The sequence below is a fragment of the Xiphophorus couchianus genome, chromosome 17, assembly GCF_001444195.1.
Source record: "Xiphophorus couchianus chromosome 17, X_couchianus-1.0, whole genome shotgun sequence".
NCBI lineage: Eukaryota > Metazoa > Chordata > Actinopteri > Cyprinodontiformes > Poeciliidae > Xiphophorus > Xiphophorus couchianus.
In genome coordinates, this window is record NC_040244.1 from 14,385,731 (window position 1) to 14,397,705 (window position 11,975).

Sequence of the window (11,975 nt, forward strand, 5' to 3'; positions counted from 1 at the left end):
AAAAAACTCAGTTTTTATCAGTCATTTATAGCTTGATAGTTACATATTAGACTTTCAGTCAAAATATCCTTGCATAGCATATCTTTTTTGCACAATTATTTGTGATGCATCATATGATGTGACGTTAAAAAGACAGGCAATGCGATATTTAACGAAATATTTCCCTAATTACGGATTAGCAGCAGCTGTGTCGTTAGCGCCTCCTCTGGCTTCAGCTCGAATATTGTTTTATATTCCTATAGTATATAAAAAAAACGTTTTACCGAGTATATAGGTTTGGTTTTCTTCCTCTCACGCCACATTAACTTTTCACAGTAGTGGTTCTGAACGTCTGCAGCAAGAGCTACTCCATACACACATCTAAGGACCCAAACATAAAGAGCTGTTAACTCGCCTTATGAAAAAGAAAGAAAAAAAAAAGGCTTAGTCTCTAAACCACTGCTTTAACAACAAAACATGGCAGAATTTAAATTACTAGAAAGTATTCAGTTTTCTTTGTTAAATTATGATTAATACGTAATGATGTGTTTCATTTATTTATTTATTTTCCTGGTAGTTTTTCAGGCACATGTGAAGACAGCTATTGAGTCCAAGCAGCGTTGTCACATTGAGCGCTGTCGTGTTTGGGGGGAGTGACTGAGGCTGACTGGGAACTGTGGCTCGTCCGGGCTCTGCATCCTGTTGTGAAAGTGCGAGTAAGCTTACATTTGCATGACCTTTTCCTAAAACGCGCCAAAAGTGCGTTTTTGCGAAAACGCACTTTTGCATTAGCCACATTTGCATTTGTTGAGGAAATGATCGAGAAGCTTGTTTTACTCGCTGGTCGTTCCTCTGTCATTCATTCCTTGTGCAGGCCGCCTGCTGCTGCTCTCTTTGTTAGAGTCACAGCTAGCTTTAGCACATGTTGGTAATAGCTTAACCAAATTAGCACGGAGAAATAGCCTAATAGCCCACTTGGTCTTTCTGATGCAGTTTTTTACTGCCATATCTTCAACCGGGCATGATATTTGCACAGACTCTACCCTTCATCATAATTAAATGACACACAGACATCAGTTTCCGGTGTTGTAGTTTAGGACTGAATCTGTTAATCAAGCCACGTTTCGTGTTTCTCAAATCCTCAAACATGCCACAGGTATGTTACCAACTTGAGCATGCGCACACACTCAGATCTCCTTTTTATGATGGTCAATCTACACAAATATGGTCTCGAAAGCACATTGATTATGAATTTTCATACAAAATCACTAAAAGTAAACTAGCTCCTTGTTGTTTTCATTTGTAGGAAGTGAATAGTTGTACTCCATTTACAAATATATGTGCTTAATGTACAGAAACCAGGGAAAGTGTCAAAATGCCCAAATCGGTTTTAGTGTGGACTAAATTATTACTGCTTGCTAAATATTACACTCAAGCAATCCTTTGTGATCTATATACACTGATTGAATTTACAGAGATGATGGTCATTTCCTAGCATACGTTAGAAACATGCAAACATGCAGTTTGATAATCTATTTTTTTTTTCTGTGGTAAAGAATCAGTCAGCATGTCAAAACCTGAAAGAAAATCTGTAATCAGCATCGGCCAGGAAAAACCTGATTGGTGCACCTCTAGTTGGAACAGTTAAAATTTCTTCCTCTGATGATCTAGCTAAAAAGAAATTGCTCAAAAAACGTTGTTAGCTTTTGTAATAGGATTCAAAATTGGATTTGCACTGGTTGGAAGTTTGTGGCTGGTTTCTGATCCCAGTTCTGCGAAGCATCGACTGACTGCTGTGATTCTACACTAGAAAATAGATGAAGTTTAAAGTTGTCTTGCTTTATTTACAGTTGCTTCTTTAACATTTCTAATATTCCGTTTTTTTTTACTCCAGCGGCGCAGGTGCTGCTGTGTGTGCGTGCTGTGTGTGTGCGAGGTGTGTTTGCCTGCAGAACCAGTTCCAACATGAAGAGAGGCAAGAAGACAGATGATGGGTCTGCTGATGGGGAGAATGATGCAGGCTCTGGTACTAAAACACAGAAAAAACGGCTGTTCCTAATAAAGATGTCATGAACAGAGGGGGACACACATTAAATGCACCATCCAATATTTATTCTTTTATGATCTCCATTCAGCTTCTGCAAAAAAAGCCAAGAAATCCAAGGAACCAGAAGCCCCAGTACTGTACGAAGACCCCCCTGACAAAATGACGAGCAAAGATGGCCGTAGCGCCAACATGAAGATCACCTCCTGGAACGTAGACGGGCTCAGGGCCTGGGTGAAAAAGAACGGACTGGATGTGAGTTTGTAGTAAAAAGTTCACTCAGTCTTTATTTTGTTTTTAAAAGAACTAAATAAAAGCTAATTGCCATGCTTGTCGTTCCCAGTGGGTGCGTGAGGAGGCGCCAGATGTTCTGTGCCTCCAAGAGACAAAGTGTTCAGAGAAAGCCCTTCCTGCCCAGATCACGTCCATGCCCGAGTACCCCCACAAATACTGGGCTGCGTCCAATGACAAGGAGGGCTACAGTGGTGTAGCCATGCTGTGCAAGACTGAACCTCTCAAAGTCACTTATGGAATTGGTGAGTAATGGGTTGATACTTAGTTTAGACCTGTGGTTTTCTGCTTTAGTCCTCAGGACCTACTGCTGTTTGGCATGTTTTATTTGTGTCTGGACTTTGGAAGCGATGACCATGGAAAAAAAAAAAAAAATCTTAATTCTCCAGGCAAAGAGGAGCACGATAAGGAGGGGCGCGTCATCACAGCCGAGTTCCCAAACTTCTACCTTGTGACGGCCTACGTCCCGAACGCGAGCAGAGGCCTCGTCCGCCTAGATTACCGCAAAACCTGGGACGTGGACTTCCGAGCTTACCTGAGCGAGCTCGACATCCAGAAGCCCCTGGTACTGTGCGGCGATCTCAATGTCGCGCACCAGGAGATCGACTTGAAGAACCCAAAGGGCAACAAGAAGAACGCGGGCTTCACCCCGGAGGAGCGCGAAGGGTTCAGCCAGCTGCTGGCGGCCGGCTTCGTGGACAGCTTCCGTGAGCTCTACCCGGAGCAGGCCAACGCCTACACCTTCTGGACCTACATGATGAACGCCCGCTCTAAGAACGTGGGCTGGCGGCTCGACTACTTCCTGCTCTCGTCTTCCCTGCTGCCAGGCCTGTGCGATAATAAGATCCGTAACAAGGCAATGGGGAGCGACCACTGCCCCATCACTCTCCACATAGCTGTGTGAATCACATCTGATGATAATCCAACTTTTACTCTTGTCTTTTTTTTTTTTTTTTGTTCCGACTTGTCTCAACTGCATCAGCTAGAGTGGTACCCAGTCTCACTGTTAGTAGAGTTGCCCTGTAGCTTAGTAGTTTTCTTTAAATGTTCCACAACATCGATCGTGTCCGATAACCCAAACTACTTTCATAAAATCCGTGATATACAGCCAAGGTCTGCACACATGCAACACTAAGCACACATTTAAGCTAATTTTCATGATGCTTCTGTTACTGATCCACTGCTGTAAAAGGAAACCTGTCGTGGTTTAAGCTCCCTTCTTGTACCTTGTTATATTTTTTTATGTGAAACTTGCTTACACTCTTACACTCAAATAAAAACTCTTTATTTCCAGATTTTGAGTTGCACTTTTCTTAGCTCGATGGGTTTTATTGGTAATAAATAAGGGTGCAGCAATTGCAGTATTCCAGCCAATCGCTGATCTTAAAGTCAGACCTGCCGTTACCAATTATTTTCGTCTTAAATGTCACTAAATATAGCAAGTTGCTGAGTTTACAACAGTGGAATGACTTATCAAATCCTGGTGGTTGGACTGTCAGTAAAACCTCTTTCACAGGAGAAAGAGGACAGTGGTTGATTTTTAGACCTTTGTTGAGGTATATAAGATGAGGGGATAAGTTTGGCTTCACCAATCTCCCGAAATTAAGGATATTGGCACCAATAAATCTCCTGGCTGATAAATCGGTGCACCCCTAGTAGCGAAGGACTTGCTTGTAAGAAATGGCTAACATAAGATTGCATAAGATTCACACCATGGTCACAGGACAATTGGAAACAATGTGGGAATAGCTTTAAAATAAATGTAAAAAAAAAAAAACATCTTTGGGGAGAATTCTTACCAGGCCCTATTAATCAAGTTCCAATTGGTTCTTTTGAAACTACTTGGCACTTGCAAATGTAAGGAGTTTGCTACGTGAAACTCCTTACACAATACTTTTGTGACAAACATTAAGGTATCTTCTGAGTTAAAAGTGTTGGGAAGCAAGGTGGAGGACCCGTCATGGCGTGAACTCCGAAAATATCATCAGATTTAATAAAATCTGACGATTTTGATGTCTCTTCCATTAAGAGACATCACACATCTCAATCCTAAATGCAAACCTTCTTCCAAGGTGATAGGATGCTGCAGATCACCTAGAACATTGGTTCTCAAACTTTTCCAGAGTACCACCTCAACTAATACAAAGGTTTCAAGACCTGACAGAAAAAGCAGACGGTTCCCCCAAAGCCTGATGCCCTGATGGAAAAGCCAAAAGATTTTGCACCAACTTATTCAATCTGAAATAGGAGCAATGTTGGGTGGGGCTTTTACACTCTTTTGAGATTTCTATTTTGAGGTAGCTAAATGACCCAACGCCCATTGTACAAGGATTGATTTTGTACGGTGAAATTAAAACTTGGATTTCATCAAACATTCTCAACTACACTTTCACTTAAAGCAGATTCTGTTGAAAGCATTTGTGCCAGAACAACTCGTGTTTTTAGCTAGGTTTTATTAGCTCTGCAACACAGACGATTAGCTCTGTTGTAAACCAGATTAGAAGACCACAGTGAGAACCTAGGCTTTAGAGAAACTGTGCAAAAAAATATATCTAAACCTTGTAAAATGTTAAAGGAATGACTAATGACCTCCCTACTTGCAAAAAGGGTTGTTGCCCTGCCTTGAGGTACAAATATGTGGCATTGGTAACTTAAAATTTCTCTGAACAAACTCTGAAATTTATCATGAGTGGTGTTATTCTACTGCAATTGATATATATATATATATATATATATATTTAACACCTTTCACACCCATTTAACAGTGATACTAATAAGTCTGTAGGTGTATTTATGACAGATGTGTCCTCAGATGCGTTTTAAGATGATAAGACTGCCTGAAACCCTTTCCACACTCTAAACACAGATACGGTTTTTCTCCAGAGTGCGTCCGCTGGTGTCTCTTTAGCCGGTTGGCACTCAGAAAGCTCTTGTCGCATTCAGAGCAGGAGTATGGCCGGGCCCCGGTGTGGTAGCGCAGATGGATGGTCAGGTAGCAGGACTGGGTGAATTTCTTGCCACAGTGAGGACACTGGAATGGCTTGTGGCCCGTGTGGAAGCGCTCGTGCTTTAAGAGCTCTGCATGCGAGAAGAAACCCTTGCCGCAGTCGGAGCAAAGGTACGGCCTCTCGCCCGAATGCGTCAGCTCATGTCTGATCAAGGTGGCCTTGTACACAAAGCTCTTGTCGCACTGCGTGCAGCGGAAGACGTTTTCCCTGGTGTGGCAGCGCTCGTGCTTCTTCATGTTGCGCTCCCTCTTGAAGCTCTTGCCGCAGAACGAGCACATGAAGGGCATTTCTTCAGAGTGGATCTTCATGTGGCTCATCAAGCCGCCCTTATAGAGGAAGCCCTTCCCACACTGCGTGCATGTGTGCGGCCGCTCTCGATGCGTCCGTTGGTGAGCGGTGAGAGCCGCCCGGTAAGGAAAACTCTTCCCACAGTTGCAGCTGTGAGGTTTTTCCTCTTTGTGGGTGAGGATGTGCTTGTTCAGGTGTCTTTCACAGTTAAAGCCCAGGTTGCAGTGAGAGCACTTAAACGAGTCTTCCACTTCGCCAGCATCCACTCCGTGGGTCTTGAGGTGCTTCACAAATGCAGCCTTCCAGGTGAACGTCTGACCGCACTCTGAACACTGGTAGTCCCCATCCTCTAAGTGGCCGTTGTTGTGCCTAGCTTGTTCCGTTGCTGACTTGAAGAGCTCCCCGCAGATCAAACACGACAACTTGTTTCCAGACGAGTGTGTCTGCTTATGCCGCTCCAGTGACTGTTTGAAGGAGAACTGCCGTCCACACTGGGAGCATGAAAATGGCTGCTCGCCTGTGTGCACGCGCTGGTGGGCTTTAAGTAAGGAGTGGAACCTGAAGACCTTCCCACAATCTGCACAGCTTAAGTGTCTGTGTTGATCTGCGGCATCAGTGGGGTGCACCTTCTTGATGTGCTGTAGGACCCGCCCTTCCTCAGAGTCCTGGAAGGAGCATTGAGGACAGGAGAAAGCAACTACTGAGGCATCCGCTGGAGAGCCTGGTGGTACAAAAAGCAACGAGTTTACATATAAATACAAGTAAATACTTTCTGTTATTCACTATAGACAAGAATCACAGGTAGCTTTTACAGGTCCTAAACAACAAGTACCAAGTTAAGTACACAGCAAGATTAAACCAATTTGAACTTCATTTAGTAGTGATTTACATTCCAGTTTCTGTCTGGAAATAAAATTTTCCTTTAGCAGGGTTAGTTGTTTTTAGATATCAAATATCAATCTTGTGTTTCACACCCTGTGGATGTTCTACACCCAAAACACAGGCTGGTAAGCAGAACATTGATTACACTCTTAATGTAACTTTACTTTCCATCTAATGAAACACTTCAGTAATTAGCAAAGCAGCAGAGTAGCAGTAACTCTGGTAATGTGACTGCAAAGGCAAGTTAGAACATCAGATCTCGTCAGGGAACTGGTAGTCCCCATCGTCTAAGTGACTACTGGAAGTTATAGAAGCCAAATTTCATAGACCTTCCATATAATTTCCCCTTTCAAGGATTATGTCATAGTTATGAAGAAAAAAAAATCCAGAGCAGCATTTCTTAAAATCACTTACTTTCACCACCTTGCTTCGAGACCACAGGCGATCCATAGGAGTGCTCCGAACTGAAACAGAAGAATAATGATCATTAAGTTTCAAAGTCTACAGTTAATTGGACTTTAATAAGTGTCAATGTGACAAAATCTAAAATGAAGGACATCCAAGACCAACACCGAGGAGAGGTGATTTTACCTGATGATAGGTAAAGGTCTCAGTGCTGAGGGATTCACCCTGCTGCACTTGTTCCTTTGATTAGTGGCCATGTGCTTCTGTAAATTTATTGCCTGGATCTTCATTGTGGGTCGACGTTTGCGTCCACTCGTGCGGACATTCGGTGGTTTGACACCGTTGTCTCGTATGGATTCAGAGAATGGGCGATCGCCTGTTTCCACCGGACAGTCTGGATCTGTGTGTTCAGCATTCGCTTCGTTGATATCCACAGCCTTATCGGTATCTGGCCCACCCTCTAAGTGTTCTTTGAGTTTGTCCAAGTTGCCATCATCAGAGTGAGTCTTTAAGTGACTTGCGAGGGCCAGCTTACAGCTAAATTCCACGTTGCAGAGACGGCACGAGTGCGGCATGCAGGCTGTGTCCATGCAGTCATGCGCGCGTCCCTTTCTGTGTGTGCGTCTGTGTCTGTCGAGGGACTGCCTAAAGGAGAAGCAGCGGCCGCAGTCAGTGCAGCGATGGGGGCGTTCTCCAGTGTGGATGACGCTGTGAGCCAGCAGCGAGGAGGCAAACTTAAATTTCTTCTCACAGCGGGGGCAGTCATGTGGTCCTGCGGCAGCTTTGTGTTGAGAGGAGGATGGAAGTTCGGTCGCTTCTCTTTTTGGCTCTTCTTCGCTTGTCTTCTCCAAATACACAACCACAGAACGTTCCCCTACTGTGTCTTCTCTTCCTTCAAAGCAGTTTTCTTCTGTCACCACTTCGACGTTGGAGCTCGCACCTATTTCAACCTCAGAGTAATCAGAAACTGTAACTACTTCCGCTACTTCTGGTGCAAGTTGTGTTTCGACGTGGAGGTCTCGAAGTGGGTCCGACTGGTCGGGTTGTTCGCTGGTTTCCGCCAGTCTCCCCGGGGGAAGGGCAGAAAGTGAGGAAGAGATGTCGTCGCCCATACTAGCAGGTGGAACTGCATGAAAAGGAATAAAGCAGAACCATAAGTTTAGCTTATACGGTTTACAAAGACGCTGTCAAAAGAAGCGACCTACCATGTTGGTCTAAATGCCCAAGGTTCTTGTGGTGCTGCAGTAGATTCTTCAGGTCTGTGGGTTCAGAGACGGTCTGCAGACAGTCTTCCAACAGAGAGCACTCCGCTCCAAGCCAGGACACAGTCTGAGAAAAACGTTCGACATCAATATTCACACTATTTAACTTGAAAAACTTGTAAGGTCTCATTTTATAAGGACATTGGGATCCTCTACCTTGAAGTATGCTGCCTTGTCAATGAGGAAGGTAGAAGAAACAATCTCATTCCATAGCATATTAAAGGGGCAGTATTATGGAAAATCAACGTTATAATGTTATTCCCTTGTCAAAAACATACATGGATTGTCGCCTTGAATCTTTCATTCATGTTTGAGAAATCCGTTAATCTCCCATGGCAACCGTTCAAGCTGTACAAAATGCCTGGTCGGACCTAGCAATGCCTTTGAGATGAAGCTCCTGCACCTTTACTGGTGCGACGTTGTTAAAGGGTTAATAGAGCAGCAATGTTGTGGTGACTTCCTGAAGACTCAGTTTCAGAAAGAGCAGGAGGTTTTAAAGAGACAGAAACCCAAATTCAAGACATTAAATAAAGTACATTTTTTAAAAGTCATTTTTGATATATGTATATAGTTACTTTATTGTGGTATAAAATGGCACTATGTGCCTGGAAAATAAATAATAAAGCCCCTTTAACAATATCCCTGGACTGAGCATGGCATATCAAATATAGTTATTGCAGCGGTGCAGTTAGTTTCGTCCACCTTCTATTGACATATTTATGGAAGTGTCATGATAAACTTCTGCAATATAATCTTGTTTCTTTAATTGGAATCATGCTTCATGTTCTACAGTTCTTTGTTGCAGTTTGATAATTGCCGGTGCAGTTTGTGTTTAGGCTCACCTGCTCCAGGTCAGGGACCGGAACCAGCTGAAACAGTCGGCAGAGAAACTCTGCAAACAGTGTCTGCAAGTCACTGTCGTACTGAGGGCCATACTCTGCAGGAAAGATGTCCTTTAAAGCAGAGAAACTATGGTGAAAAACGATACAAATGCAGGGGGGGAAAAAATTACATTTTCAGAGCTTTACTGCTTTTTCGAAAGTATTACAATATTTGGTGGCACCGCACACAACAGCCTGTACTGTCATGAAACATCCATTATTTTCTGCCTCGACTCCCCTTGATGAATAGTCTCAAACCGGTAATCACTATGAAATGTAAGGGGTAATTTGGAATGTCAGAACGGGAGTGACGTAGTGATGCGGTAAAATGCACAAAGTCCAAAGACGGAGAGCAGAACAACTGGATGCCAATTCAGATAATAACATGTTGAGATTGGTGAACAACACAGTTTCTTGCTCGGGGCCTGACACATATCTTTATACTACGTGCCGGAAGCCACAACGCTTTGGTAACATAATCCCAACTTCATGTTTTCAGAATGCCCATGATCTCAGCTGATCTGCTGCAGTGATGTAAAAGGACGAAGCGAACCATAAATGTTTTTGTTGTTGAACAATAAAAATGACTTGAAACTCACCAGGTACTTTTCTGTACCTTTCATTGAACTAAGTCTCTTCATAATATAGCTAGATTCCTGAGGGCATCCAGTGAATTCTGGGAAGTTACAAAGAAAGTGTCTGGTAAGTTCTGGGAATATAATCGTAAGTTCTGGGAAACTCCACAAGCCAAAAAAGTGAACCACAAGTTCTGGGAAAGCGACCAGTAAAAATCTCTTAGAAAGTTTGCCCAAACACCCTGGTATGTTCCAGACTGTACCTGCTAAATTCCATAAAAGTTCTGAAAAGTGCCTGATAAGTGTCAACCAAGTTCCAGAAAGGACCCACTTGATTTCCAGAAAGTTCAAGACAGTAACATATAAGATCATAAAAGCAATGTTTAAGGCTGTTTAATAAATAACTATTAATTATATATCTTTATAACTATAAAAACTCAAAAAAGGAGCTTGAAGACAGCTAGATTCCACAATAAAAAGTGGAAACATTTGTCACACAAAGTTGCTACTTTGTGTGACTTTAAAGAGGAACAAGTGTAAAGTCTTACCATGAAAAAGTGCTTCCTTTCTTCCGGATCTTTGAGAAGAATTTGAATCAACTCAAGAAAATTCATTTTCACCGACAAGTCATCTGATTCTCTTATCTGAAACATGGAGAATATAACTTTAAATTCAACACAATCGATATGTAAAGCAGCATTAAAAGGAAAAATGACAATGGCAAAAGGTAAGTAAAAGTTTTTACCAGTGTGGGATGTGGTGATGTCATCTTCTCCAGGTAAGACAGAATCGTCTCACTGGAATGCTCATTACGACATAACTCAATAATATACTGTAGCAGAGAAAAACTCAGTCACTTCCCATCACTTGTAGCATCAGACTACCAAAACATTAAATTGTTTCGAAATGTTTGATAGATACCCTACCCATACTCACCCTAGCTCTTAACCCTAAATTCAGTTGAGTCCTATATTTGTCCATCAAGAGCTCTGGGACCATGTCCACCACCAGCGACACAAAGTCTGACACCTTCCAGTAGCTCGTGACATCTTGTTTCCTCAACACCTGCCACATAGAGGCTGCCATGAGCTGCAGAGGGGGCACCAGGAGACGCAGCGATGCCAGGGGTAACGGGTCACCTAAAAACAGGCATTGAAATATATTATATGGTTAATTAAAAACATATATTGTCTGTCTCACAAGAAAAGTACAGAAAAAGAACCGTCTTTCTGAAGTGTCCAGAAAGAGACAGAATTTTCACTTTAACCTCAGAATTCAGAGAAAGTCAGAATTCGGATTTTAAAATGAAGAATTCTTATTTTCAGTGGCCCTGATCCCCTTCTACACACACACAATTATACATATTTGTTGTATTTAAAAGCTGTCTTTGAAAACGATCATTACTTGTAGAAAACAGATGGCTGCTCTGAATGCGTCCCATGAGGGTGTGTTCAACAACCGTGTTATTAAAAATGTTGCTAGTAGCATCGACGCTGCATTTTAAAGCCAAACTTGGCACAATGATAAGACACAAACAGCTACATCTATTCGTGGAAACTAAATATTCAAAGATAGCGTTTTCATCACGCGCTTGACCCAAACAACGCGAACATACCGATGTAATGTCATAGACAAGCTATGGAAATGAGCTAATGGCTCAATTAAAGCTATGCTTATCCTTGCCGTCATTAACTGTCCGTTTCCAACAAATTAGCTTTTAGCCACATTACGCTCTTAAACAGCCCAACCTCTGGGGATGTCCGTCAAAACGTCTGAGTCCATTTTCTTCTGCTGGGGTTGAAAAGTTTCAGTAGCTTGGATTAGCCTTCCAGCTAGCTGGCTAACCAGTATTGTAACCATACAATACGTGGTTTATCTTTCACAGACTCTGGACAACACAGCTTTTAATTCAACGTCCGACTGCCGAAGCTTCAACTTAGACTCAAAGATAGTTAAATAAATTTGTATACAATAAAATAAACGTTAATTTTTATCCCAGGGAGCAGTAGTTAGAAAATTCTTCTTTGCTTTATTCATTGGCTAATTCTGACATTTTCCAGGTTGCTGCTGCCACCTGCTGGAAACGCGGTGAATCGCATATAAACCCACTACTCATAAATGTCCCTTGCTTTTTTTAGTTTAAAAAATGTATTTCTAAGAATGAATGAAAAATGTTAAGCTTACATTAAATGTATTTTTTGTTATGCATTTTTAATGAAAAAAAAAAAACTTAGAAAAACGCTAAACAGAACATTAAAGTTCTAATTATAAGATTCCAACAAATTGGAAACAGAGTTTTCAATTGGTTGGTTTTAAGTTTAAGTTATGAGTCTGTACGTCATAATTATGTTTCTTTAAAT

The 11,975-nt window shown here is 42.1% G+C and overlaps 3 protein-coding genes across 6 annotated transcripts in view; 1 reads left to right on the forward strand and 2 right to left on the reverse strand.

Moving 5' to 3' along the window:
- osgep (O-sialoglycoprotein endopeptidase) overlaps positions 1-392 on the reverse strand; it is a 97,790-nt gene extending 97,398 nt beyond the window's left edge. Inside the window, exon 1 of the mRNA XM_028043499.1 lies at positions 264-392. The gene's annotated coding sequence lies outside the window, so the exon portion shown is untranslated. The remainder of the gene's footprint in view (positions 1-263) is intronic.
- A 192-nt stretch (positions 393-584) lies between these two features.
- apex1 (APEX nuclease (multifunctional DNA repair enzyme) 1) lies at positions 585-3,607 on the forward strand. 3 transcript variants are annotated; one of them, XM_028043501.1, is made up of 5 exons: positions 585-695; positions 1,874-2,005; positions 2,115-2,278; positions 2,367-2,559; positions 2,704-3,607. In XM_028043501.1, the coding sequence occupies exons 2-5, from the start codon at positions 1,945-1,947 to the stop codon at positions 3,216-3,218; spliced, it is 933 nt and encodes a 310-aa protein (XP_027899302.1). In that variant the 5' UTR covers positions 585-695; positions 1,874-1,944; the 3' UTR covers positions 3,219-3,607. The 3 variants fall into 3 exon arrangements, with proteins under 3 accessions (XP_027899302.1, XP_027899303.1, XP_027899304.1); XM_028043502.1 differs by having other exon boundaries at positions 598-689; XM_028043503.1 differs by lacking the exon at positions 585-695 and adding an exon at positions 714-1,135.
- LOC114160729 (zinc finger protein 420-like) lies at positions 3,255-11,682 on the reverse strand. Of its 2 annotated transcripts, XM_028043476.1 has the most exons (9): positions 11,364-11,682; positions 10,552-10,754; positions 10,361-10,447; positions 10,164-10,259; positions 9,002-9,112; positions 8,103-8,226; positions 7,084-8,023; positions 6,907-6,956; positions 3,255-6,331 (listed from the first exon to the last, which is right to left on the reverse strand). In XM_028043476.1, the coding sequence occupies exons 1-9, from the start codon at positions 11,473-11,475 to the stop codon at positions 5,106-5,108; spliced, it is 2,949 nt and encodes a 982-aa protein (XP_027899277.1). In that variant the 5' UTR covers positions 11,476-11,682; the 3' UTR covers positions 3,255-5,105. The 2 variants fall into 2 exon arrangements, with proteins under 2 accessions (XP_027899277.1, XP_027899278.1); XM_028043477.1 differs by lacking the exons at positions 9,002-9,112; positions 10,164-10,259; positions 10,361-10,447; positions 10,552-10,754; positions 11,364-11,682 and adding an exon at positions 8,316-8,592.
- Between the last annotated feature and the right edge of the window lie 293 nt (positions 11,683-11,975).